Raw genomic sequence first — 27,403 nt, forward strand, 5'->3', positions numbered from 1 at the left:
TAAAGTAAATGTCAAAGTTAAATCTCTGAGCGTGCTGTTTGATGACAGGATGTCCATGTGCCCACAAGCCAATGCAATGCTTAGTTTATCTTCCTATTATATCATGCTGTTGAGGTAGATAACCTCCTTTCTAGTCTCAGAAAAAAATCTTATTGCGCAGGCTATTATCAGTGGGAAAGTAGATAACTGTAATGCCATCTTTTTGGGGGCCAAATAAGAAAATTGTTCATTCTGCAGCTTGCATTGTGACCAATACTCCTCCAAGGGCGCAAATCAATGCTCTGCATATCACCCCAGTACTTTTGAAATTGCACTGGCTACCGGTTGAGGCACAGCTTGTTTGGCAAACCACCTGCCTATGTGACAGATCTGATATATTGGAATACCCCAAAGAGATCATTAAGGGCCAAAGATGGATTTCTAGTCTCTGTCCCTTTTACTAAGTGTTAAAGAGCTTTGGAATGATCCTTTCAAGTCCAGGCGCCATCCCTCTGGAATTCTCTGCCACTTGAACTGCGTGGTTTGAGATCACGTAACCTTCCTTGATTCCTTCAGTCTCTGGTTTGGTATCTAGTTAAGATACTCTAGTGCTTAGATACTCGGGTGGTTAGCACAGGTGCACATTTTAAAGTGAAATTCAATGAAATGCAGTGCAAGATGAATCGGTCCTACACCTTTGTATCTCCAGGTGGTTAGTCTTCTGTCAACTATTGTTAACATCTGATAATTCTCTAGTCATCCGTTCACCGCCCTTTTTTGTACTTAATTCACAGCGGGGAGTGCTACCATCCAATCATTAGAGCTGCACACCATTAGCTGAGATCTCAAACGTCGATACCTTTTTTTTTAAAACTGAATTCTTGGTTCCTACTCCAAAGTTCATGCAGATTTGAGAAAAGGGACCCATTGGGTGAACTTGCCCTACAGGTACTGAAAAAGGAATCTGATCAGATTCCCAACCTACAGTAGCATCCTATAGCACAGCCCAAAACAATGTATAAAGTGGGCATTAAACATAAGCTGCACTTGGGATTTTGCAATGGAATTTTGAACATCTTTTGGTATCATTGCAGAAACAAAGTACTTTGATTTATTGCAGTGCTGGTTATCTATATAAAAAATACAGTGACAAACTAACAACTGTGGAAGAGGAGACAACACATGTAAAGGGAAAAAAGTGCGGATAGTGAAAACCGGTGTACTTCAAAGATGGTCACTGATGCACACAATTGTTAATTGAGCAAAAGAAAGTACTGACTGAAAGTAGGTACTGAGGATTTCTTGTCTGCTCTAAATAGCTGTCGATTGGAAAGGTTGGCTTTCAAAGCCCCAGCTCATGTTCAGCCTGAAAAGGTCCCGAGTTGAATCATGTTGGAGCTGACTCAGCTGTGTAAGAATATATCTGTAGTGTTCAGTACATGCATGCCATGTCTTTGTTTTACCAATATATAAATGCAAGCTAGCAATATTATCATTCACCACAGATAGTTTCTGTCTGTGTGGAGGCATGACCACCATAAGAGCGGTTTAATGATATTCTGAAATAAAGAGGGCACAGAACAGCAAGAACGGGTAGGGAGCTTTATTAAGAGCACCCCACAGCCATCATGTCAGGCCACAATCTGCCAGCAGAGACTTCACTAGGTTCCAGTTCGAACCTGGGCAATGATGTCAAAAGGGTGGAAAGCAAGACCTGTACCTGTAGGTAAGGTTAGGTGTATGTTTATAGATTCAAATGGAAACGACTACAGCTAGACATCAATACACTGAATCCCAGCTACATCATCTCCCTCACCCCCCCTTTAGAATTTCTAACACATCTCGTAATGCACACAATCTCTGAATCTGTAATAACTATGAGGTCCAGCATTTTGGTCAACACACACATTGGCACTCGCTGCCTTGCTTACACCCTCTACACCCCAGTTTCTAACTCACCACGCACAGCACTGGAGTGAACATCAGCAACCTCGCCCAAATACTGCAATTCATCCTTCCCGTCAGCCCACCGGGCATCCTGAAATGCAGCACTTGCTCCAGACTGATCGGTCATCCAAATGGGCATATCCTGTGCCCGCCTTGAGGATTCTGCTGGATGGTAAACACTGGTAGACCTTTGTTTCAAAACCTATGATTTCACAACCTAACTAGGTAACCCATTTGCACCTGGACAGATTTGGAACCCCACCTGACATCAGGCAAACTGGCTCTGTGTAGCTGCTTTAGCCTAGCTTTCGCCACCATAGCCTTCATCTCAATGCATGATTGCGAACCACTGCACAACCATATAAGTCTGTTTGGAGTCTGCTTTTCTGCCCCTCATCTCAAATTGGGTAAGCCCTTTGAGGCCAGAAGGTATGAGTCTGTGTGCCATGACAACTATGGACAACACAGGGCGACAATTCAGCCTAATAAACAAAGCCAACCAAATTACATTGATCCAATGGTGCCCTATACCCAGCTCCTACAAGAATGTGGGTCATCTTTTGGGATGTAAACCTCATGTTATAGTCTGTTACCAAACTACCAGGGACCCCGTCCCAATCAAAGACCTTTCACAAAAAGTCCACCACCTTGCCTGTGGTGACAACTTCAATGGCAGATACCTCCAACCACCTGGAGGTGTAGCCACCAGTACCACAATCTCATCCACCACCAAAGGATTAAACAGACACTTACATCATATGAAGTGTCACCTTATTCCAAACTTTGTTGTGTACCAAGACCAGAAAACTTAATTGCGCCCTCACAGACTGGCTCTATCCCCTGACGGTACACACTGTTCGCGTCCTCTCTACCAGCTCAACATATCTTTCCATGCCCAGACCAACGCTCCAGATAAGATTTTGAGGTGGGAGTATTTTACTCTCCATTTTTAAACTTTGAGAGTAAATGTGATTTTAAGAGAGTAAAAATGGGGGAGCAACTAGGGGGCGCACGGACAATGTCTCCTTCCGTGTGAGCTCTCCTCAAGCGGTCCGCAAAAGTGGAAAGAGCCCCCACTTCGGGATCCCCCCGGACCCTGTGAACAGACGTACTGCTGCATGAAAACCTGCCCCCCCCCACAGAGTTAAAACCCAACAAAAATCGGGGGGCGAAACAGCTGAGAACCAGTAGCCCCAAGTCCCGTGGGACCTCGGCCCTATGCAGCAGTAACTGCGACAGGGGCCATCTCAGCCAACGGACCGAGGAGAGATTACAGCCCTCTGTGCCAATACCAGGGGCGTTGTGACATCATCCGAAAGGCCCACCGGGGAGCACCTACCCAGAAACCCGGGTGAGGCGCACTACGAAAAGGCAGGCACTCAGCCCTGAACTCTCGAGCACCGCAGCAGTCCACCTGACATCCCTGTACGCGCCACAGCAGAGGCGATACCTAGATGGCGGGATCTCCCATCGCCCCTACGTGCAGTCCAGGGCTACAGCTGAGACCACTCGCCACCCCGCAGACCCCCACGAGGCCTGAGGCGAGACGGGTCACCCCCCGATGGTCGTGGAGGCACAGGGGAGTTAATGCACTCAGGTCCTGCATCTGGTGTCCACGCTGCACCTGTTGCCGGCGAATCCACCCAACAGCTTGGCAGAGCCCGCTAGCCCCCGCATCGCGGCAGCAGCCCAGCTCCAGCGGCGCTCCGGGTCCACGTGGGAACAATCTACTGGCAGCGACAGCCTTTCCAGCCCAGAGTGCCACAGCACCCAGCCGGAGAGCCGCGTAGCACGGCGTGAAGAGGACGACGGCGCTGGTGCCCCGCAAGAAGCAGCTCCACCCCGTCAGAACACAAGGAGATCAGCGAAAAGGCTGGAGCCCGCAGCTACGCCGGCAACAGAGGACAATAAAGGATCTTCAGCGACGGCACACAAGTAAGCCACCGCTTCCCCTCAACCTACAAACTTGACCCACACGCACCCTATACCCCCAGGGACCATAAGGCAACGAACAGACTGAGTGGAGGTCCAACAACAGATTCACACACAACTTTACCCGTCCATTGTTGAGCCATCAGAGCGCCCCACCACCAGGGGAACTGCAGTGGTTGATTCCGGTGTCCATGCACTTCAGTCACTGCGCCAACTTCATAAATCCTGCTGATTATACGTAAGAGCTGCTGAATCCCCCGGCATCTGGGGCAGTCTCCCCTCCCCCGACGGACCGCCGTGTGCGCTGTGAGCGAGCGGTGCGTTCCATGGAGGGTCGAGGGAAGCCCTGCGCCGGAACCGGGCCATCTATCAGAGGCATAAGGTACGTGGGCCGTCAGCGATACAGGGTGCACACAGCGCCTGAGGCGACTGGGGCTGGCGCAGTGTCCATACTGAGCTTTTCAGTGGCACTCGACTTGATTCTGGGCTGCATAGACAATAATACCCTGACGGGGGCACAGAAAAGAAAGTGGGTGTAGAAGCGAGCCCAGTGCGCATGGAAGAGGCTATGTAATATACAAATCTCATCAGCTCAAGGACAATATAACGGCCCAATTGCCCGGAGAACTGGGAGTCCGACATATATGAAGTGATACTGATATAGACACACAAGTGGAACAACCCCCACGACAGCCTGAATTCTCCACACCGGCTGAGAAGACGGTACATGGTGTGTGGGCACTGTGATGCACGGAGCATAAAGGGCACTAAGGAGCATACGGAACAGCAAAGTAGATAGATGGAATCCACCTTATAGAGAACCTCATGGCGGGAAAACAATATAAACAGACCGCAGGTGGAGGCGCAACAACACATGTGCCATTACCAACACCAATACACCGTCAGGAGGTGAACAGCGTTCGGAAGAGTATCCCATAGTGCACAAAAATATGCATTAAGGTGACACACATAGGAGAATAGCTCTCAAGCTACACCGGAGCCAAGTCCAAAGAAGGAGGAGGAGGCTCAAACCGCTGGGGGAGAACCAAGGCAGAAGTTACTACGGAGACACAGGACCCCGTACTCTGAGAACCCTAGACAACAGGGGGACCGTTAACTGCGAGGGGGTCCCCACGTGGACTTTGAAGCCCCCAACCTCCAAAAGGCTTAAGCAGGGTGGGAGCCGTGAGTGCCCTGGCGGCAAGGGGCCAAGCCAGAGAAGAAAGAGACGGCACAGAGGTGGCATAACGGGACACCAAGCGACACAACCCCTCAGAGGTACAGGGGCCAATCATAGGCACCACCAAGCCGCCTGACCGTCGAGAACCACTTAGGATAGAGGCACAGAAAGCAAAGCCAGCCAGAGACAACTCTCCACCAGCAACCCATAAACAATAACTGAGCCCGGAAGGACCACAAGGACTAGGCTGGGCTAGGAGCCATGGAGGACGGAAGGGCTCTGTGAGAGCTCTCGGCCGACGCCACGCAGCCGAAGGAAATGCACCGGTGATAGCGACTTTCCACAAGAAATGCTCGGAGCTCTCGAGCTTTAAAACAGTGAGGCGTGAGGTGCCAGACGCTGGGCACCTTAAGATGTGGGGATCCCGAGACCTGAGAGCTGCAGAGGAGCGGGGTGCCCGTCCGGACAACAAAATGGCGGCAGAGTTAACAACCTGACTTGGTGGACGGGGCCCAGCGGCGTAGAGGCTTAGACAGCCCCGGAGATGACACTCTTCCCCACAAGAGAGGATTGCCTGACCCGAACAGCGGAGAAGCTCTGCCCCACTCCCATAGCCGAACCAACAAAGAAGAGGGTCGGAGGGGTATCCAGGGAGGCCTCTGGCCAGCCGACCGGCAGCAAAGGAACCGTCTCCCTCGGGTATTCCATACCCTGAAAAGAGACAGCCTACGGCCAGCCACAGCCAAACCCCGGAGGGCACAGGACTAACGACCTGAAACTCCACCCACAAGGTCACAGAGCAATCCACACCCATACAGGCCATCCTAGAAGCCCCAGCCAGACAGCTCTGCTACCTCGGACCTTAATCCTCCCCCAATCCGAGCTAAACCGAGATCAGACAAGACGCACAAAAGCAAAAACGGGCCCTCCTCCGAGGCACCACAAGGGCACACACTAGCCCCCCCAACATGTTGAAGGCACTTAAAGCCACAAAACAGACAGACATCTCTACCCTGCTGGCAACCCCAAGCGCAGACAAGCCTAAAAGAGGAGACCGACCTGAAGCAACGGCCGCAAACTCACACATGGAAGCGGACCCTGGCCCCATGGCACAAACAGTGACCAAATCGGATCTACAAGACCTGCTGCAGGCCCTCACAAAAGAATATCAGAAGGGCACAGAAGAGGTCATGAAAAAGATCACTGTCCTGGACAAACAGATGGGAGAAGTGGAGGCAAGAACAGAAGAGGTCGAGGCAACCCTGTGCGAACACGACCATGAGATCGGGGAAGGCGCGGACAGAATCGCAGCACTGGAGGCAAGATGTGAAGCCATGGAGTCGAGACAAGAATATGCCGAAAACCGCTCTCGTCGGAACAATATCCGCCTGAGAGGGATTCCTAGGACAGTCCCGGACGCAGACCTTGGCCCCTATGTCAACGATCTGTTTCGCTTCATTCTGACCCTCCCAGACGAGGCCCCACTGGAACTGGAGAGAGTGCATCGGACAAGATCCAGAGCAAACGCAGCCACCCCACCTGACGTCCTAGCCAGAGTCCATTTTTACAAAGTGAAGGAGGAAATCATGCGGTAAGCCAGGGATTCACCTCGCATTCTCTTCAGAGAAGCCTCCATCTTCCTGTACCAGGACCTAGCCACCATCACACTCGCGAAGAGGAAGGCCCTACGACCCATCATGGTCTAGCTCAGGGAAAAGAAAACCACCTACCACTGGGCATTCGCCACAGCTCTGGCCTTTACCTGGGAGGGAAAGCCCCGCCTCATCCGTACGCTACAGGAGGGCGAGATGCTCTTAAACCCGGCTACAGAAGATGACGACCCTGATAAGGACACATCCGCCCGGCCAGCTCAAGCAAGGAATCCTGACCCCTCCTGGACCCAAGTGGAGAGATGCTGCAAGCTCCGCAGACCACCCCCCAAGAGCAAGCCGAACAGCTTGAACCGAGCGCACCCCCCACTGATGGACTCCAGTTACGAGCATCGAACAGAAAACCACGACAAGGACCACACCCCGTGAAAGTGTAGATCATACAACCATGGGAACTGCAAGCCGGGGCTCTGGAACGTCGGAAAACCACCATGTCACCAAACACCAGTTGAGGCACAGTTGCCTCCAAGTTAGTCGGCTGCGTTGGCCCGGCTGGACACCCCGTTGGACGAAGGCTGACCTTAAAGACTCAAAACTGTTTTGGGGGTGGGAAGGAACAGGGGTGGGGGATAAGGGACAGAATCACAGTAATCGACAGGGGGGCTGGATTACGAGAGGAGTATCAGCGGAGGCTATCTAAGGAATACATAAGCAACACCACCCCGGAATATGGAGACCACTAAAGAGCTCACCATGGTAACTTGGAACATGCAGGGGCTGAATTCACCCAGAAAACGGAAATCTGTGGAGCACAGACTGGCACACCTGGAAGCGGACATCGTGTGCCTTCATGAACCACATTTCCTGCAATAGGACGAGAAGAGAGTAAACTTCCGACAATACCCTACGAAACTCTTTGCCCCGTCAGGCCAGAAAAAAAGGGGGGTTGCTATTTTCCTCAGCCATGCGGTACCACTAACTCGAATCTCAGTCAAACGAGACCCGGCGGGAAGATACCTGCTGCTCAAAGGGCGTCTGGTAGACCTCCCGATCACCATAGCAGTGATATACGCCCCGAACAACGCACAAGATCGCTTTCTCAGCAACATCATCCCCACGCTCACCTCCTTCACAGAAGGGCGCCTGCTAATCGGAGCAGACTTCAACCTCACCCCAGATCCTAACATGGACAAGACGCTTCCCCCCCTCCAGGGAGGACTTCTCCCGGGCGCTGGGAATGGCAGAATTTCTGAGGAACACAGGCACCGTTGACACCTGGAGACTGGCTCACCAGGGAGAACGAGACTACACATTCTACTCCTTTGTACACAGAGGCTACTCAAGGATTGATCTCCTGCTGATGTCAAGTGAACTCTACCCCTGAATTGAAGATATTCAAATCGGCCGCAGAGTCATATCTGACCACGCCCCAGGCATAGCCAGCCTACAAGTCAAAGGCCTCCCAGCACCTCCGAGGAGAGCCTGGAAACTCCAAGACTACATTCTAGCAGACATAGCATCTAGCACTGAGCTCAGGAATCCCTTGCAAACTACTTCACAGAGAACCTAGCGAAAGACACCTCGGAAGCCACGGTCTGGGATGCAATGAAGCCAGTCATCAGGTGTGGCGATCAACTGCACAGCAGCACACAAGAGGAGGCACCAACTCCAACTCTCCAAGCTGGAAGCAGAAGTGGGTGAAGCAGAAGCACGTTACAAAGCACGCCAATCCGTGAAGGGTGGCAGAGAACTTAAAAAAGCAAAGGTAAAACTCGAAATGCACCTGGCAGACCGGACGGCCCGAGCCTTAGCCTATACAAAACAATACTACTATATAAACAGCAACAAGGCAAACCGCCTGCTGGTACAGAAGCTAAAGAAACTACATTCCCGGAACAAGATACTAATGCTCCAGGACCAAGGGGGCAAGCCTTGCTGCACAGAAGCAGAGAAGATGGACATCATCACCAAGTACCACAGGGGGATCATGTCCGTGCCGATCATGAGCAAGGAAGCACAAGCCCAATACCTGCGAACGGTCCGACGAGACCCCTTGCTCCCACAGCTCGACGCCTTAGAACTCCCCATCACTGCGGAAGAAGTAGCAGACACCATGCGGTCTCTGAAAAACACTGCCCCGGGCCCTGACGGTCTAACCACCCAGTTTTACAAAAAGTTCTCCCACATTCTGACCCCCCCCCCACCTTGCCTCGTTGTATAACTCCATTCTAGACTCAGGCTCCGTCACACCCCCAATGGAGGAGTCCCTTACGGTACTGATAATGAAGCTCTGCTCCTCATACAGACACATCACACTATTGAACAATGACGCACAAATCTTCTCCAAAATTCTGGCAAGCAGACTGGCAAAATACCTCCCAGAACTCATCCACCCGGACCAGACGGGATTCATCCCATCCCAGGCCAAAGCACCTTCGACAACACCAGGCACACCCTAAACATTATCGAATCAGCAAGCAGAACAGGGGAACAAATGGCAGTCCTGTCACTAGATGCGAATAAAGCATTTGACATGTTGGACTGGGGATACATAGAGGAAGCCCTAAAGCACCTAGGCATCGGCCCAAAGTTCCAGAAATGGACTCTGGCCAACTACCAGCACCCAACCACGGCACTGAGGATAAACGGCACCAAATCGCCCAGAATCCATATCACCAGGGGCACACGGCAGCTATCCCCACTCATCTTTGCACTGTCTATGGAGCCGTTCGCCTGTAGAGTTCACCAAAACCCCTTAATAAGCGGACTAACGGTGAGGGGGAAGCATACAAAATAGCTCTGTACGCGGACGCCGTCCTACTAACCGTGACCAAGCCCGAGACATCCCTGGAGGTGCTGTGGAACAAGCTGGCCAGCTTCGGAGCGACCTCGGGGTTCTCCATCAATCCCGAAAAATCCACGGCCCTGGGGATTAACACCCCAGAAGGCATGATAGAAACATTAGCCGCCATCCACCCCATCCAGTGGGCCAGCTCGCACTTCACCTACCTGGGGGTAAAGATACCACGGAAAACAGAGGAGGTGTACAAACTGAACTTCCCCACGCTGTTCAAGGAGCTCCAATCAGACCTAATCAGATGGAAAAAGCAAGAGGTGTCATGGCTGGGAAGAATAACAGCAGTAAAAATGAACATCGTGCCAAGAGTGCTCTACCACTGCCAGGCCCTCCCAATCTCCATCCCTAGGAAAGACCTACAGAAGCTTCAAACAAACATCATGAAATTCATCTGGAATGGGAAGAAGCTGCGAATAGCCAGAAGGGTGATGACGAGGAGCAAGGGAGCGGGAGGCCTGGGAGCACCAGAAATAGAGGCTGCCCAACTCTCCCCAGCATTCACCTGGTCACTAACCACCAACAGGCCTCGCTGGGCGAAACTAGAGGAGGACTGGTGCTGGAGCCCCCCAGAAGTGCTCCCACACATCGTCAGACCCATTGACCCCCCCCCCAAGATGTGCCCCTAACCGCAACCAAGAACACAGTGGAGAGTTGGAGGAGGGCAGCCAGGAGATGGACCCGTGGGAGCACAATAGGCCCCCTATCCCCGATCTGGGACAACCCGGACTTCACCCCCGGAAAGACGCCCAATAATTTCGATCACTGGAAAACAGGAAGCCTGAAACATGTGGGAGACTTCTACGCAGAGGGATCCCCGCTAACATTCGAAGAATGCAAGAGGAAATTCGGGGTGCCGGAAACAGAGATTCCGCTATGCGCAGATCCGACACTGGCTCTCCCACGAGCCCATGAAATCCTAGGGCTGCAGAGAACTAACGGCGCTGGAACAAACGCTCACAGCGCCTCCCCCCAGAGGGAAAACATTGGCCCTATACGGACTACTGGACAGAGGAGATCCCAACCAAAAGGAGGCCTATATGGAAAAATGGGAAAGGGACATCGGAGGACAAATGAAATGGAAGAATGGGGGCGCATCTGGGACAGAACACAGAAGAGCTCGAAATGCGTCACCAACAAGGAAGGGGCGATCAAAACCTGCTACAGATGGTAGGTACGTAACCCCAGAGACCCTGAACAAGAGCAACCCAGTGAGGTCACCGCAATGTTGGATATAAATACTGGAAGGAAATTCTGGACCTTATCAAGCAGATCACAGGCCTGACGATTCCATGGGACCCAGGAATTGTCCTACTGGGCAGCACAGGGGATGGCCAATTTCCGCTGACTGGCAACTTGGCAAGCCTATGCACACAACTTGTCACAGCAGCAAAGATGGCCATGGCAAGACTATGGAAACATCCGGAGGGCCCTGCAGTGAGCCTGTGGTGGGCCAAATGCTGAGGTGGGCCAAAATAACCGCCATCCGCCTGGGAAATAGAACAAAGTTCTTTGACATCTGGGCCCCCTTCCTAGACTACGCAGACCAGTTCCCTGGAATGGCAAGGAAACCACCACCCCTCCGCTGGCTAGACAAATACGACTAACGCAACTCAAAACCAGCCCCAAAGCCCACACTGAACTCTCCTTCCCGAGTGAGGTCAACTCGGAACCAAGAGCAGCGGAGGGAAAGGCGAAGCCCCAGAAGCGCCCCACCGCAGACATCGACTAGTTAGGCCTCACGGTGAAAGACAACTGCCCAAAACAACACCCCCAAGAACTACAACACCCCCGATTGTCCCTCCCCCAGTGTACCCCCCATCCCCACCTGATTGTCTTGTTTGTTATGTTCATCTCTAAACGAATTATACAAGATGTAATTTGAGGTGCATGAGATGTTTGTTTACTATTAAAATCGAATAAAAAGATTAATTGAAAAAAAAGAGTAAAAATTACTTTTCTCCTTCGCAAGAGAGTAAAATGTATGCGACATCCAGCCGACGTGTGAAAAAACTGTATGGAAATCATTACTATGCAGCAGCTTTCTGCATTGTGACGGAATACACCTCTTGTTATTTCTACCCATTTGAGCTCTTCTTTATATATTTAAATGTTGAAATCACAAAAACCTAGCCAATTACATAGTAAAGCATACATGAATTTGAATTGTGTTTTGAGATTCGATAGGAGAATTGTCTTTTGATATTTAATGAAAGTCCTAATTTCTTGGAGCTATTACTACCTAATGGTATGCCAATGTTATCATATAACAGTGCAGAGCGGCAACGACACCATGCTAAATTCTATAACTAATCTAGTGGTCAAATGGTTATTTATATAGCTCTTTTGGCAAAGCGCTGTACATAGAACATATTTATCACAACCAAAGTCGGTACTCCTTTATCGACCTCGAAAGGATGAAAGGCTGAGTTGGACTTGCCGGGATTCGAACCCGCAACCCATAGATCACGCAGAGTTTGCAGCAACGAGTGCTCAACCGGCTGAGGTATCTTATTGGCTAACATCCTTCATAGGTTGGTTAACTGAGTATCAACTGAGGTATAATGATCACAGTACCTAGATGTATGACAAACCATTTATGAAGCGCTATATAAAGTTAAATACCTATCTGGATTATCACAGGGACAGGTTTTGCTGAGTTTCTATTTCAATTACCAATGTAACTTTCATTTATTTGTTTTTGAACAGCGCTTGCACTTCAGAATCAGGTTTTGGATGTTTTATTTGTCGTCTTGGAGATTTGAGAGGCTAGAACACATGTGATCAGTGTAATGACAATTACTCACCCTTGAGCAAAGACTCTGCTGCCACTGACCATTTATAGTAATGTACCCCATTGACTGCAAGGTTGAATGGATGTAAACTAGACTGTGCATAGTCATCATTTTACACACTGTTTTTATAATTAGACTGTAAATTAAATTAGAAGTGTAAAAATGATCTGCGTCTGCATAATTATACACACAGCACCGGAACTCTGAAAAATCCAATTGTGCAATACTGGTTTGCTTTCATTGGAAAAAAGCATAACTTGAAAAATAATTGTCAATTGCAACTTAGTTTTCCATCTTATTAATTATACAATCCTAAAATTCTAGGAAAACATGCACAGTGCTTCTGAAGCTGAATGGAAAGAAACCATTCCTTTTATCAGTATGCAGTTTATTTTTTTGAAAGGCTTCAGAGAAATACATTCTGTTTCAGAGGTGGCTTGCAATTACATCCATGTAGATAAAAATCACGGGAAGCCTTCTGGTTTCTGTCAAGTAACCTGACCTTTGCACTGCCCTCTGCTCTAAACCTGTGTGTAAATGTACCCAGGAAAATAATAAAGCTTGCGTATTTACAAGATTTTCATGCGTAAAAAGGCCTGGTACTCGCCTTATCTGGAGCCCTGGCCCAGACTAACATCATTCTTGCAGCAGTCTTTTCGTGAGATTCCTACCTAAGTGGCCTTCAATGATTTAAGCAATCAAACGACCACTGAAAGAAATGGGAGTGACTCATCGGTCTCCCCTTGTTACTCCCCATGGTCCCTAAGCTAATGCATCCAAAACCGCTAAATAGCGACTGCCTTCTTGGGACTGGTCAACATTTGCCCACTCTTTCCGTAAACCCTTGCATATCCAAATTAACTCCAGGTCTTTGACACATTCAACCAACCACTCGCCTTTGCCCCGGCCCGATATTATGCATCCTATCGATACTTTGTCCTCACCCTCTTACCCAAAGATTGAGAGGGCAGCCACAACAGTCAGCCACAGCATTCCTCTCTCCTGGACCATGCTCCACCACAAAATGGTAATCTTGTAGATCCATCATCTGTTTAGCGATGCAACATTGGGTTTAGCCCGTTGGCGGTCATGACTTGTTATGTTATGTTACTTTGCATTTATATCGCGCCTTATGTATCATTGGTATGATCTCAAAGCACTGGTAGGTTGAATGCCCTCGGGAACCGTAGTTCAAGTCAGTAGAGCGAGAGAGAGTCATAAGTTGCGGGGGTGCACTGGATATGTGTGCAGCTGGTGTGGCACTTGCATGATAGCTGCTTCTTAGTGGTAGGTGTGGTGGTTGGGAGTTCAGGAATATGTGTTCATTCTGGAGGGTTGACAACCGGACTGATTTCTGGCTGCGTTAGGCCTGAGGAGACGCTTAGGCTAGCAGTGTGTGCTCAGCTAGCTGTGTTTAATTAGGATGATGAGGAGTATGTGGCGGGTGTTAGTAAAAGAACAGCTATACCGAATGTGTCATAGTATCGCTGTGTTCTAGTTGAGTGGTGGTGTGTAGGAGCGAGTAAGCGTGCTAGAGTGTTATGGTGGTTTTCAGTAAGGCCGTTCCATCCACTCCATCAGTTCCGTCCGTTCCATGTACTCTATCCGTTCCATCCACTCCATCTGTTGCATCCACTCACTCCATCCGATCCATCCACTCCATCTGTTCATCTGCGCTAGTCATTCCATCTGCTCTATCCGTTCCGTCCACTCCATCCGATCCACTCACTTCTTCCAATCCATCCACTCCACCCATCCACTCCATCAGATCCATCCACTCCATCTGTTCCATCCGCTCTGTTCATTCCATCTGCTCTGTCCGTTCGATCCACCCATCTGCTCTGTCTGTTCCATCCACTCCATCCCATCCACTCACTCCATCCGATCCATCCACTCGATCTGGTCCATCCGCTCTATTCATTCCATCCACTCCATCTGCTCCATCCACTCCTTCTACTCCATCCGATCCACTCACTCCATCCAATCCACCCATCCGATCCATCCAATCCATCTGCTCTATTCATTCCATCTGCTCTGTCCGTTCGATCCACTCATCCCATCCACTCACTCCATCTGTTCCATCCACTCCATCTGTTCCATCCACTCCAATCCGCTCCATTTGTTCCATCTGCTCTATCCGTTCTATCCATTCCGACTTTTCGTGCAACTCCATCATTTCCATCCACTCCATCTGTTCATCTACTCCATCATATCGATCCATTCCATATGTTCCCTCCGCCCTATTTGGTTCATCAACTCCATCTGTTCCATCCACTTCCTCCGTTCCATCCGCAGCATCCACTGCATCCGTTTCACCCGTTGTATCCGTTTCATTTGTTTCATGTTATAGGGGCTTGTGATTGGTTCTGACCACATAGGAAAAGCCGCACAAAATGGTACGGAACTAGTGGGATGCAAACCATCTCAACCTATAGCTCAATGACAGCATATTGTTTCCCTCTGTTCCAGAGCTCTCTTGAGGCTGAAGCAATTGTTCAGAACCCCCTCTTATGCCACTGAGCCAAAACCGCACCCACCCCAATTTCACTGCCATCAACAGTAAGAACAGTCTTACATCTCACATTAGAGGGAGACCAGGAGGGTGCCTGGTATGCGTAGCGTTTGAGCAACTCAACCTCCACTTGACATTGTTAAGATCATACCATGGGCACTTGTATCTCAAGCAGTTCTCATGAGCATGGTTTTCGCATCATGAGGGGATAAACCTTATGGAGAACTTGGTCATGCAAAGGAATGACCTGAGATGTTCCATGGATGTAGGAGCATGGGCCCTACAAGCCCTGCAACACAATTAAAACAGTGTGCACCCTCATAGTGTTCTTGTTCCGTCCTTCCCCACACCAATATACCCTTCTGGAAGTATCTCACGCCTTGCATGCCACCAAACAAATCTTGCATCAGACGCTGAAACATAGAAGACGCTAATGACAACCTAAACGGCATCCTATAGAACCAGACAGCCCCATCCAGGATTATGAAGACGGTACGTGGGCGCAATGCCTCATGCAAGTTGATCTGCTGGTATGCTTAGGACAAACCGAACGTGGAAATTTAAGATGCCCACCTCATAGTGGTGTAAGGGTGCAGAAGAAGGAGGCCTACACAAAGGTGGCATGTTTGGGGTTAAAGACATTTATTGAGTAGGGAATAAAGAAAAAGGAAAACCTATCTGTCCCTATTCCTAGTACGGGTTTACCCTGCCTCAACTAAAGAGATAAGGTGACTGTCAGGATGTCTGTCAGTTCAAAAGTGTCCACCGTCCTGTGTCAAGAAAACCTTACGTCTGTCCCTTATGCTAGAAACTATAGAATAAGGCAGTACTGTTCTGGTCCCAGGAGAATGACTCCCTTCTCCTGGGTCATGTTTCCTGGTTTGTTAAAACAATTCCCAACTCTTATAACAGTCTCGTGTCTCAAAGGTTACCTGGTGGAATGATTCTCTTCCCCTGATGGTAAAGTTCCAGATAATACTTTTATTTGTCTTCTGTATGTGCCAGGAGAATGTCTCTCTTCTCCAGATGTCCGGTATCACATAGCTTGGGCAAATAACTCCCTTCCCCAGGCTTTCGGACCTTACTTCCGGTCCAGGTTACCAATAGAATGACTCCCTTCTCCTGGTATCTTGTTATCAGTTTCTTACAACCAGGGGGAACGACTCCCTTCCTCTAGTCTTCTTTTCATTTGGCTTCACACCTACAACACCCGCTTCTAAATGTTAAGATGTTCACGACTCTGACTTCTTTTCCTCTTTGATTTGTCTCTCTTGGTCTACTACTTTTCCAAGTACTGCAATCAGGAAGATGGCTCGTACCACTTTCTTCCTTTGTTCCTTGACCCTGGTTTCTCTTCTTCTCTCAACTGGCCAACTTGGTTCACTTCCCTACCAAGTACTGCCACAAGGAAGATGACTGGTATCACTCTTTTGTTTTAGGTCCCAGACACTGGTTCCTCCTCTTCTTTGAACTGGCCCACTTGGTTCACTTCCCTGCCAAGCATGACCATGAGGAAGATTACTCGTATGTTTTTTGGGGTCCCTGATCCTCCTTAGGCTGTCAGTGGACTCATCTCTGCCACTGTCATAAGGCACTTTCCCTCTCAAGTCCTCTTTATGGTGCTTGTAATCCTCAACCCTCCCTGGTGGTCAATTGGCTTCGTCCCACCATTGTGATGAGGAGCAGAAGGTCTGTAGGTGTTCTGCCCCTGCCGTGCTACCCAAGCGTTATGATTGCAAAGGTGCCTAGGGACAACTGCATGCGCCCTCCTGGTGAGTCGCCCTGTGGGTCTTCCATGCCACCCTTTACCTTGTCAGGGTCTCATCACCTGTGCTTCCTGGGATGATGGGTGTTTGGTTTGGCATCTCCTGTGTCTTGCTTTCCCTGCGGCTGTGCGACCGCATTTTCGCTGCCTTCTGCGTTCCTTCCTCCTCTCCATAACACCGTGCGCAGGTCTGCTCTTGCGGACCTTTCCGATCATCAGATGCGGCAGACAGCCAACGTCCTTGGAGTGCCCTACCTTCGGATCAGCGACGCAGGTTTTAATGTCCTGCGTTCGGTGCGCTGCACACCTGAAGTCTCCCTCGGTTGCCTGAGTGCAAGTCTTTAGTCCTTTGTCGATCTTTATGCAATGTTGCTAGCATTGTTTGGGCCCATTGTAGAAGTCCTTCGTCTCTTTCACAGGTTCCATCTTCATTACTTTGTGGTGCCAACTCGTCCCAGTACTTGGATTACCTAGGTTCCTGTTCTTCTTCGTCTCAGTGCTTTCGAGAAACTTGAGGTACCCTGCCTTATAACAGTACATAGGTCTACTGCCTAGAAAGAGGTTAGCAGAAAAGGGAAGTGCTAGAGTATGTTGGGGTATGATATTCTCATAAGGGGTGTACCCTAGATGGTCGTCCTTATCTCCATAGGGAGAGCCCCTCTCCATGAGATTCTGCCGCATTATTCCACACCCAGGGGGGCTATCGGGTAGCAGCCTCACCTCCCTGGCCTCATGGGAAAGGGCTCCCCCTCAGGGAGAAGTGATGACATCTAGTGAATCGTCAGTGGCCAATAGCTCATTGAGTTTGGGCCAGGGATGCCTGCCCACTCAAACACACATTCTTAATCTACCATCATGTTTCTGGGCCAATATCACTGGGGACAGTGGCACAGGGGACTTCATCTACTCGATAACACCAGACGACTGCTTTGAGAGCTTCCCTAGCTAGTACAGGCACATTTATGACTTTATGTACCTTGCATACAATCCTCTCCTCTTCCTCCCCGCTTTTAATAAGGATTTTATGTGAAAGCCAATTGAGCTTGCCCAGATCGTCAGTGAAACCTTGCAGGTATAGCACTTTAAGAGCTCCCGGGGCCACTATTCTGGACTCCCTCAAACATACCATAAGCACCTAACATGCTCCTCCCATTCCAACACACTCACTCTCTTATGGACCACAAGCAACTTCCTGGTGGCCTTTTAGTAAATTTGAGCTCATTAGTAACCCATGATGGCGATGGGGAAATTGACCATTAGCACTGGGGCTTATGTCGTGGGGGTGTGGAATGAGAGCAGAAATGTGTTTCTTATAACTGCTTTCATACTGCTCAGGTGAAATCATTGTACAGAGAGCCTGAGTCAACTAATGTCTTCAGCTATATGCCATTGACTTTCATGACGTCCCAAGGGCAGCTCTTCTTTGATGCTTGCCTCTGTATTAAGAAGACACCTTCTGACTCCTTCAGTAGGTCTTCTCCTTCCAATATCTCTACACTGCCTGGAAAAACGCTTCCTTGACCCACACCACCTGCACTCTGTATTAACCACTGGGGATTTTTTGGAGTTGAACTACCCGTACTTGCCACAAGAGAACCTGCTTCCTGAGTGGATGCCCCTCTAGCGCTTGGAAGTGCTCCCATCTGCCTTGAGCCTGGCCCCTTCACTCTACATGTCTCTTTTGGGTGAAACTCTGCATGCCACAACCCTCCTGGGTGGTTGTATGGTTTGGACTCTTTCAACCCGCCCTGCCCCCACCATGTGAGCCTCTTTATCGGTGACCTGTTGTACACTTTTGGCCGATTGCTCTATAGACCTAGCCATCTCTCTGCCATCTCAAGCGTGGGGGCCCTATGGATCCATAAACTTTCACTCACTTTGGTTTTGCAGGTTTTCATCATGATCTGTTCTCTGATGTACTCCTCTATGACCTCCAGTAAGTTTACAAGAAGCAATCAAAGTTCTCAATGCAGTAATATCGGCATAGGTGGATTCTCCTGGCCATTGGGTGCATGGGAGAAAGTGATAGCACCCTGGTCCCAAATCGGGGATTCTTGCCAAAACATTTTTCCAATTCCACGTAGGCAGTCACATACAGACTACAGCCTCTGTTCCACCTTCCCTGAGTGGGATTGTCACCTCATCACCAGTTAAGTGTCTGAGCACTCCCAGGTCCTCCGTTCCAATGCAGTTTAGCAAAGCTGCCTCTTTCTGGTCATCTGAATAAGTGTCTCCTCTGGCAGCTCAGAAGTAGAACTTGAAAGCATCTATCATAATCCCATGGTATATAGGCTTTTTTCTGAGGTAAGCCAAAAACAAGGTGGTTGGTGTCGGGTCCTAACCTGAATATTGCACCTGCTAAATGACAGCACAACCACGGTGGTGAGTATCTAACGTCAACTGATTTATGGCCTTTCGGAACAGGGTTTCTTCAAATTGGTTCACATTACTTTTTTCAGATACACTTGCTGGTGTCACCTCACACCAGGCATGACATTACATCTCCCCCCAAAATAACAGCATCCTACCCAATCTCCTCGATCCACAGTCGCGGCCAACGGATAATCCCACGTGGCTGGCCATCAGTCCTGGGATGCAGGGGCTCTCCGATCTGTTTCTTTCCAGGGTCAGCATTTCTCTCCGCTTAAGACTCCTCTTCATCCCCCGTATACCCTGATTCTTCATGTGTGATGCTCTCATCATTGCTCCAGTCTCGATCCTTGTCTCGGTGTTCCCCATGTAACTACTTGAGGAAGGAGTTGATTCTTGGCAAGCGTTTGTCTGCTCTCTCAGCTGTAATCATAGAGCCTTTCATGCTGGTGATAGCCATGGGTCGAGGGTCAATGGGTGGCGTTCCTTTGTGGCAGGTGGTCTGCCTGACGAGAACAGGGTCCCATGTCTGTAGGTGGCATTCTCGGGCTCGATGCTTGCGATCAGTGTATTTTAATCTTTTCATTTGCTTTCTCTGTAATTCAGTCGCTCGCATTTCTGTCTTCCCAGGGTTGTGGAGCACTCTCGTTCATACGGGGTGACCAACCTTTGCTCTGCAGGGCAAGCTCCTCTGGAGTCATGTGGGGTGTTTTGGTAGTCCTGCAAGAGTTGACACAGTGATTGTTCTATGGGCATGTGCATGATGTTTGATATCCTGACGGCCCTCTTGACGTGGTCCATAAATAGTTTAACTGTCCTGTTTGCTTGGGGCCACAGCGGGGGGATCTTTCTGTGATGGAAGCCCATGTATCGCGCAAAGTCCCGGAAGTCGTGCCTAGTGAAAGGGGGTACATTGTCGGATTGGCATACGAGGAGAAGATGCAATCTAGCACCGAGATCACGGCTGTGGCTGCTGTGGATTGCAGGATCTCGATCTTGCGGTACCTGGAGTACTCATCAATGGCCACAAGTGTTTATTCTCCCGATCTGAGCGAACCAAAGAAGTACATGAATACCTATTCCCGCAGGGGAGTGGTGTCATTTGCAGGGGTTCAGAGGGGCGACTGTGGTTGCAAGCTGAGGCATACGTGGCATGCTCGGAGGGTGCTCTCAACTTGGCTCTCACAACCCTTTTCAGATACACGTGCCGGTGTCGTCTAACACGCCAGGCACGACAATATAGTTGGTTAGCACTGTTTGACCGCATGTTTACAGTGGTTCAGTAAGGTTGTCACATGGGTGTAGCGAAACAGGCTAGGTAGGATGTAGTTTCCAGTAACTATCCAATATCAGAAGCGCTGATTATTTTCACTTGGATTTATACAAACAGTAGTTGCGCTGAATTGCTAGGAGGTTGTGCTGTTAACCGGTATCATTTTAACTGGTCGCAAAGAGTTATGGGAGGGCGGTGTAAGAGGTTGCATGCCATTTGCTGCGCATGTGCCATCCAGTCTGTGCTGTATACGTGCTCACCAGCACAAGATATGCCATGTGCTGCTTGGGCCTACTAGGGAAGCAGTGAGGAGACCGACCGTGAAGCTCCAAATTAAAGTGCCCCTCAATCCAAGTGCCCAAACGGGGCCGACACTTGTCCTCCGCTGCAGTCCTTTGACCCCCAAACCCTCAGTGGAGCACACCGCAAGGGGCGGTGGGGGGAGCTTTGAGCTGCATCAGCACTGGCTCCGCTGGGACGGTGTCTCTGATGGAATCTTAACACGCATCGTGCATCTAGCACTCGCACCTGCAGTGCAAACTGGGGCCTAGAGAGGCCCAACGTCGCCTTGATGTTCTGGCATCTGGGTCACGCCACAATGTACCATAGCATGACCAACAGTCACCCAACATCCTCAGATCGGTCCTCTGGGCTGTGTGTGCTCACCACTGGTCTTCTTCTCATTGCCAGTGAAATGAAGGGCGCAGTAAACAGCAGGAACAGCAAGGAGCTTTATTAAAGGCACCCCACAGCCATCATGCCAGGCCAACAACTGCGAGAAGTCACTTCACTGAGTTCCAGTTCCAACTTGAGCAATGGTTTCCTAAGCAAAATGTGAACTAGCCATTAGCTAATGATATTTGGCTCTTGGTGATTGACATGGTGTGCTGTGTGCATGTGTAGAATGAAGGTGACAAGTGACTTGTATGGCTGACTAGTAGCTTGTAAATTGAATGTTTGCCCCCTGTCTTAAGGGCAGAAGGTAAGACATGTAGCTTTACATAAGGTTGGGATCATGTTTAAATATAAAAATGGGAACAACCCCAACTAAACATTAATGCACTGAATCCAGCTGCAACATATTCCCAATATGTTCAGTGCACATGCACCCATTGTTTTGGTGTGTTTTGCTTGCATTGTCAAGTATGCTCTTAACTCTAAAGATGCATTATAATTTCTGAACTCTACGGTAATTCTATATATGGTCTTTTTCAGTGTTTTATTTTTTTACTGGTAACAAATAGTTTTATGAAAGCCACAAATGAAAACTATATAATTTCTCTTGCTTTAGAAATCTCAGTAAAATGGCAAAGAGCTCCTACTGTTTTCTCTCTGGAGTACCTGCACCTCTGTAGGCCCAAAGTCCAAAGGTTGGGCACAGGGATCCCAGAGAATTAGTCCATAATGGCAGGGCGGTGTGGAGGCAGGAGGGATCACATGGCTCTCTGCTCTCCTCCCACGCCCCAAAATGTGGCTTAAATAATGTCATGTTTGAAAATTAGACTGTTTTTGTAGTGCACAAATATATGTAAGGGCACGTAAAAGTTGAACATAAAAATGATCAGAAATACTACATTTTCTGGTTGTGACATTCCCGTGTTTGTTTTGTATTTGCAGAGCAAAGGACAATTGCAGCAGAGTGGTGGTACCTTGTCATTCGATGAGTGTATGCTGCTTTTAGCGGATACTTTCCCATTTGTAGACACTGAGGTAAATATTAACAAGTATGTGATGTTCTATAATAAAATCTCAGCTTTCAACTATTATGAATGTCAAAGAAGCTACGAAGGGCCAACCCTCATCCTCCATTCTTGCACAGCATCTTTTTCCCAGTCAACAAACCAGTGGCAGCTTGTCCATAATGTGTAACTGGGTACTGACTCACCACTGATTATGGTTGAGCCAAAGCCAGCCCAGTGAATTGAATTGATATTTTATTTATATTGCACTCGTACACAAGTGTTTCAGAGGGCAACAAAACATGAAAATATGGTACCTTCTCAACTGCAGCATGCAGCTAAGGAAGTGGTCCCTCAACTGCATTATACAGCTACGTGAGTGCTTCTGTGCCACCTTTATTGTTCCTTTGGTGGAGTACTTAAACTGTGCATGAAGAATGAGCTATGCAAGGAAATGCATGTTTTGCTTCCCCAGCCCTTCACAGCCCATTGGCAATTATGAATGGTGTACTGCACTTTGAAAATGCATAGGGGGAGCTCCTAAACCTCCCTGTTGATTAGGGTGGCATGTTCATATTGCTCTGCCTCGCTTGCCAGGAACAAGGACTCTGGGAGAGATGTTTGATTCACACCTCCCCCTACTTCCTCGTTCCTTCCTTCCTGAAGGGTGCGCAGGTAAGAAAATAATGATTAAAACTGTGTGTGCGCATGCATGTGTCTGTGTATCGTTGCGAGCCAGAAGGACACGGACTCTCCGGCATATATTTTATAAAAGTAAAACTAGTAGTCCTAACGTTCCCTATTTATTTATTTAAGTTATTTCTAAAGTGCTTGAACAAGAGCCCTGAGGCATGGGAGCGCGGAGACTGACAAACACGCAACATATGAAAACAGTCAAGGGATCAGAGATCAGGCACAATATGATAGTTCTCTGTCATTCGAAAAGGAACGTTTTCAGTTTACATTTGAATCTGGGGAGGCTAGGGCACAACCTCAAATCAGGGGGAAGGGTATTCCATAATTGTTGTGTAGAGGCTGCAAAACATCTGTCCTTTAGAGTCTTGCCTTAGGGATTTGCAGTAGACCCGTGTTGTTGGATCTAAGGCTACGTCTATCGGGTAGCCATTTAAGCTGCACTGCAAGGTACGATGGACTAGTTCCATGAAGGCATGAATGTGCAATGCATAGGGTACGAAACATGATCCTTTTTGCTATAGGCAACCAGTGTAGTGATTTCCGTGCTACTGATACATGATCAGTTTTATGTAGACCTACCACAACCCCACTGTGTTGTTTTGAACAACTTGTAGACGGAAAGGTCTCCTTTCCCATCGCCTAGTAGGATACTAGCAGAGTACAGACGGCTGCCTTTGATTGCCCTAGCCAAAGTGGCGCAACTCGAAGCATCAAGATACAGCCTAATTTGTGCCAGTAGCTTAATGTAGTAAGATGAATTTGACACTAAGTACTGATGTGTGTCCTCATTGAGAGCTCTTGATCAAAAATCACTCCCAGTGTCTTCACTTTCTTGGTGAGTGGGAAGTAGGCAAACTACAATTTGAAGGGAATAATAGGCCTGATCTAAGTTGCACAATTTAGGAGCAGTGCCCAAGATCATAATCTCGGTTTTGGAGTTGTTTAAAGCCAAGTCATTATGCAACATCCAGGAATTAATTTTGTTGTACGTGACCTCAGTATCTCTGATTGTAATCGCCTGTGAGTGGGAAGAAGACACTGAGCATCGTTCGCATAGTTAGCATAACTAGACTAGTACCTTCAGCATCTAATTGATCAAACAATGTGAGAATAAAGATATTAAAGAGAGTTGGAGACGGACACGATCCCTGTGGTATGCCACAATTTAAGGCATACCCCTCTCACATGGCATCCTCATGGAAAACCTTGGCAGTACGGTCAGACAGGAAGGAAGGCACCCAGCTAACTGCTTCCTTAGTGAACAATGCTCGCTCTAGTAGTCTGCTAGCCAGGGTGGGATGATCTACCAATTCAAACGCGGCCGTAAGATCCAAGAGCATCAACAATGAAGCGTTGCCCTTATCCATGTGATGAAGTATGTTAGTCTTTAGATCTAACAGAGTAGATTTGGTGCTCTTTGCACTCCGAAAACTCGATTGCTTAGGGCCTAGTATATTATGTGTACTCAGAAAATCCTGGATTCGACCATGCACAATCTTATCTAGAATCTTAAGGAGAAAGGGCAAGTTTGTAATTTGACGATAATTACCCACCACACAAGGATCCAGCGATGGTTTCTTTAGAAGGGGAGTGATCCATGCTTGTTTGACATCTGTTGGAACCGAATTGTCTCTATAAAAAAAACTTTGTAATAAGAGGGGCAAGAGACTTGCCACAATATTTTACTACTTTGGCAGGGCAGATATCTCCATGCAACTGGTGGGGTTTATCCTGTTTAATATATCAAAAACCTTTGCTTCAGTCACCTCCACAAATTTAAAAAGCTGAGGAGGATGTGGCAAGTGCCTGAAACAAACAGGGGGCGGTGTGGTGTTCAATTGAGCTAGCTTGGATTCAATGTCCCCTTTGATCATAGTAATCTTGTTGGACATAGCATTTTTGATTTGGGTACGCCAGTCAGTCTTTCACGACTATAGGGTTAATTGGACAGGCATCTTCGACCTCTTTTAAGATCTTAAAGAGTTCCTTAGTGTATGAAGCAGCACTCTTAATCCTGTTCTCATATGAGCATTTTTTGCAGTACAGATAGCATCTTTGTGCTCCTTTGCTGCACGGGCGTAGTTTGACTTGTCATCAGGAGACAATGTTTTTTGCCATTTCCGGAACTCCTTCCTTTTCTTATATTTCAGCTTTTGGATTTCTGACGAGTCCAAGGTTTTAGATGGAAAAAGGCCTCGCTTGCCCTAATCTAAGGTGGGATTTCCCTACCTGAAGAAAACTAAGAAACGTCAGAGTTCATTCAACTGAAGAATCTGTCTGTGTCCAAAACCTATGCTTGCCTTCACAAATAACTTTATACAGTGTGTAGGGATATCCGCAACCAAAGAAAAACCGTGTTCAACACAAAGTTCTACCCCTTCCCCGAGTGTAAAGTAGTTTTGTAACAGTCTCAAAACTATCCTTTGTAGACAAAAGGGAAAATAGTTTGAATCAAGACCCAGGGTTCTTTTCCCCAAGTTAAAGGCGGTCACAACAAAAGCACCAGGGCGGCTTCCCGTCCCCAAATTCAAGATAATTCACATTAGAGGCACTGGGGTTCCGGTCCCCAAGTTCAAAATAAATTACAGTGGAAATGCTAGAGTCCCCTTCCCCAAGTTCAGAATAATTCACAGTAGAAATGCTGGTGTTCCCTTACACAAGTTAAGAATGGTTTACAGAGGAGTTGGGCAGAGAACTTCCGCCAAGAGAATGGGAAAAGATTTGGAGAGTGCCGACCACTGCCAAAGTGGATTTGCAATTACGCTATATACATCAAAGGATATTGGGCAGAATATATTGGACCCCAGTTCGTATGTGTAAATTGGGATTGGTTGGTGATGATCGGTGTTGGGGTTGTTGGAAAGAACAAGGTACTTTAATACATATGTTATGGTATTGTGAAAGAGTGGTGAGTTTTTGGAGGGAGGTTATTGATAGGGTCGATCAAATTTGGAACATTGTTTATCCACGCACTCCCTTAGCGGTCATCTTATTATTGTATAGTGGTGGACGGGATGTGAGTTGGGTGATATCTTGTGGGGTAATCAAAGTTTTGTTGGTGGCGGCTAAACAGGTGTTGAGGGTCTGGAAGACACGGAAGAAGCCGATGGTGGAGGACTGGATTTTAGATGTTAGAATTGTATCCAGACTTGAGAAAACGATGTATTGTAAACAAAACAAGGAAACCCTTTATGAGGAAATGTGGGGGAGCTTTATTGACCTTTATGGATGATGCTAGATTAGGTTCTGGAGTGGAGTGCATTGGTCTATTAGCATTAATATATGGGGAGGGGGTTTGTGTTGTCTATGTGGTTGTTTTGTGTGGTCTTACTTGTTTGTTGTCATTTGTTTGATACATCTGGCTTTGTTTTAGGTTAGTCCTAAGTTTCATATGTTGGAATACAGAGTTATGCTTTGGAATTGTGTTTTATTTTGTTTTCCACTGTTATGTATTTTTCAATTCAATGACCTAGGATGTTAATTCTGTTGTTTATTGTAACTTGTTGAAATTAGAAATAAAGAGTTTAAAAAAAAGAAAAGAATGGTTTACAGTTTTAAGAGGCTCAAAAGATTTCCAATTTCTGGTTTTCACCTTCTTGTGGTTGACCTGTATTTAATCCAGTGTTTGGAAAAAGGAGCCATCTGCTTTATTTGAATTCAGCTCAATGTTCAAAATAGGTTTGTAGGTTTTATAAGTTTGAGCAACGAAGATTTCTTTTCGTTTACACCATTGAAATGTCTATTTCGCAAGTGGGAACCTTTTTAGGACTGCCCCCTTCCTTTTCTCAAGGTGCACATCCCTTTTAACACTTCACCTGATTTTTAATTAAACAGTTCAGATGGAGACTTTTGAGAACATGTTCCGCTTCTTTCAGACCCACGTGACCACTCCGCTACATTGTATACAATCACGGTTCCTTCACAGCACTCGTGGTCAGTTTCACACCAAGTTTCCTAGTCTCTGAAACTCACTGGCTTCCTTTGCAGACTCGCTTCAACTCTGTTGCCTCCAAGGTACCCTCTTCTGCCCCCAAGACACTCCTGCACTCTTGCAGCTCCAAGGGAGAATGCATACTCTGTCACTTCATCAGAAGGATGACCCTTCAGCATACCACCTGCTCTTGCCTTGCAGTTACACCAGAGAACTCCTGTTCTCTTCGCCGCCCCAGTTCGGACCACCAGCCTCTGCAGTCCCTAGTATTCTGGCCCTCGTCACATGTCAGCATCCAACGGCTCACAACAGTGTCTCTCCTTTTTCTCCCTCCTCTCTTTGCTCTTTTGGCTTCCCACCTTTTATACATCTGTGGTGTGTGAATGAGCTGCAGGTGTGAGCCCTCTCTTTCAATTGCCTGACTATAATTAGGCTTGTTAGTGTGACATGATTGATCTTTGTGGTGGTATTCCTCTGAGGCTCTCTTCCTTGGCTCAGTACCAGAGTGGTGTGGTTGTATGTTGGTATGTATGCCTCCTGGTCTTCTCTCTCTTGTCTCAGTACTAGAATGGTATGACTGAGACAAAATAAGGGAAGCTGGTACCCTTAAATGTTGGAGAAGGATTGGGTGAGTTGTTATTAGGAAAAGGGAGATACCATGTCTCGCCCAAGGGCCCCCCACTCCCAGTCCCCAAAGACCCTCCACCCAGGGGATCCTCCCTCAAAACACTTAGCCAAATTCATTAAGAATGAGGAATTGTCATCCCCTGAGGAATGGTGGCAACTGACGCTAAGAGGCGAACATGTTGGCCGAACTATTGCCACGATTGACTTTTTCAAAGAATGTCTAAAATGAAAAAAATTTAAATAAATTGAAATC

At 48.0% G+C, this 27,403-nt stretch overlaps 1 protein-coding gene across 2 annotated transcripts in view; it reads left to right on the top strand.

Moving 5' to 3' along the window:
• The window catches only part of NFE2L2 (NFE2 like bZIP transcription factor 2), a 330,898-nt gene that overhangs the window by 218,055 nt on the left and 85,440 nt on the right, over positions 1 to 27,403 (top strand). For both annotated transcript variants that reach the window (XM_069616115.1, XM_069616116.1), the window contains exon 3: positions 21,835 to 21,927. In XM_069616115.1, coding sequence (XP_069472216.1) covers positions 21,835 to 21,927 — 93 coding nt within the window. The remainder of the gene's footprint in view (positions 1 to 21,834; positions 21,928 to 27,403) is intronic.

This window comes from Ambystoma mexicanum, chromosome 9 (assembly GCF_040938575.1).
Source record: "Ambystoma mexicanum isolate Mex_15411 chromosome 9, UKY_AmexF1_1, whole genome shotgun sequence".
NCBI classification, from domain to species: Eukaryota; Metazoa; Chordata; class Amphibia; order Caudata; family Ambystomatidae; genus Ambystoma; species Ambystoma mexicanum.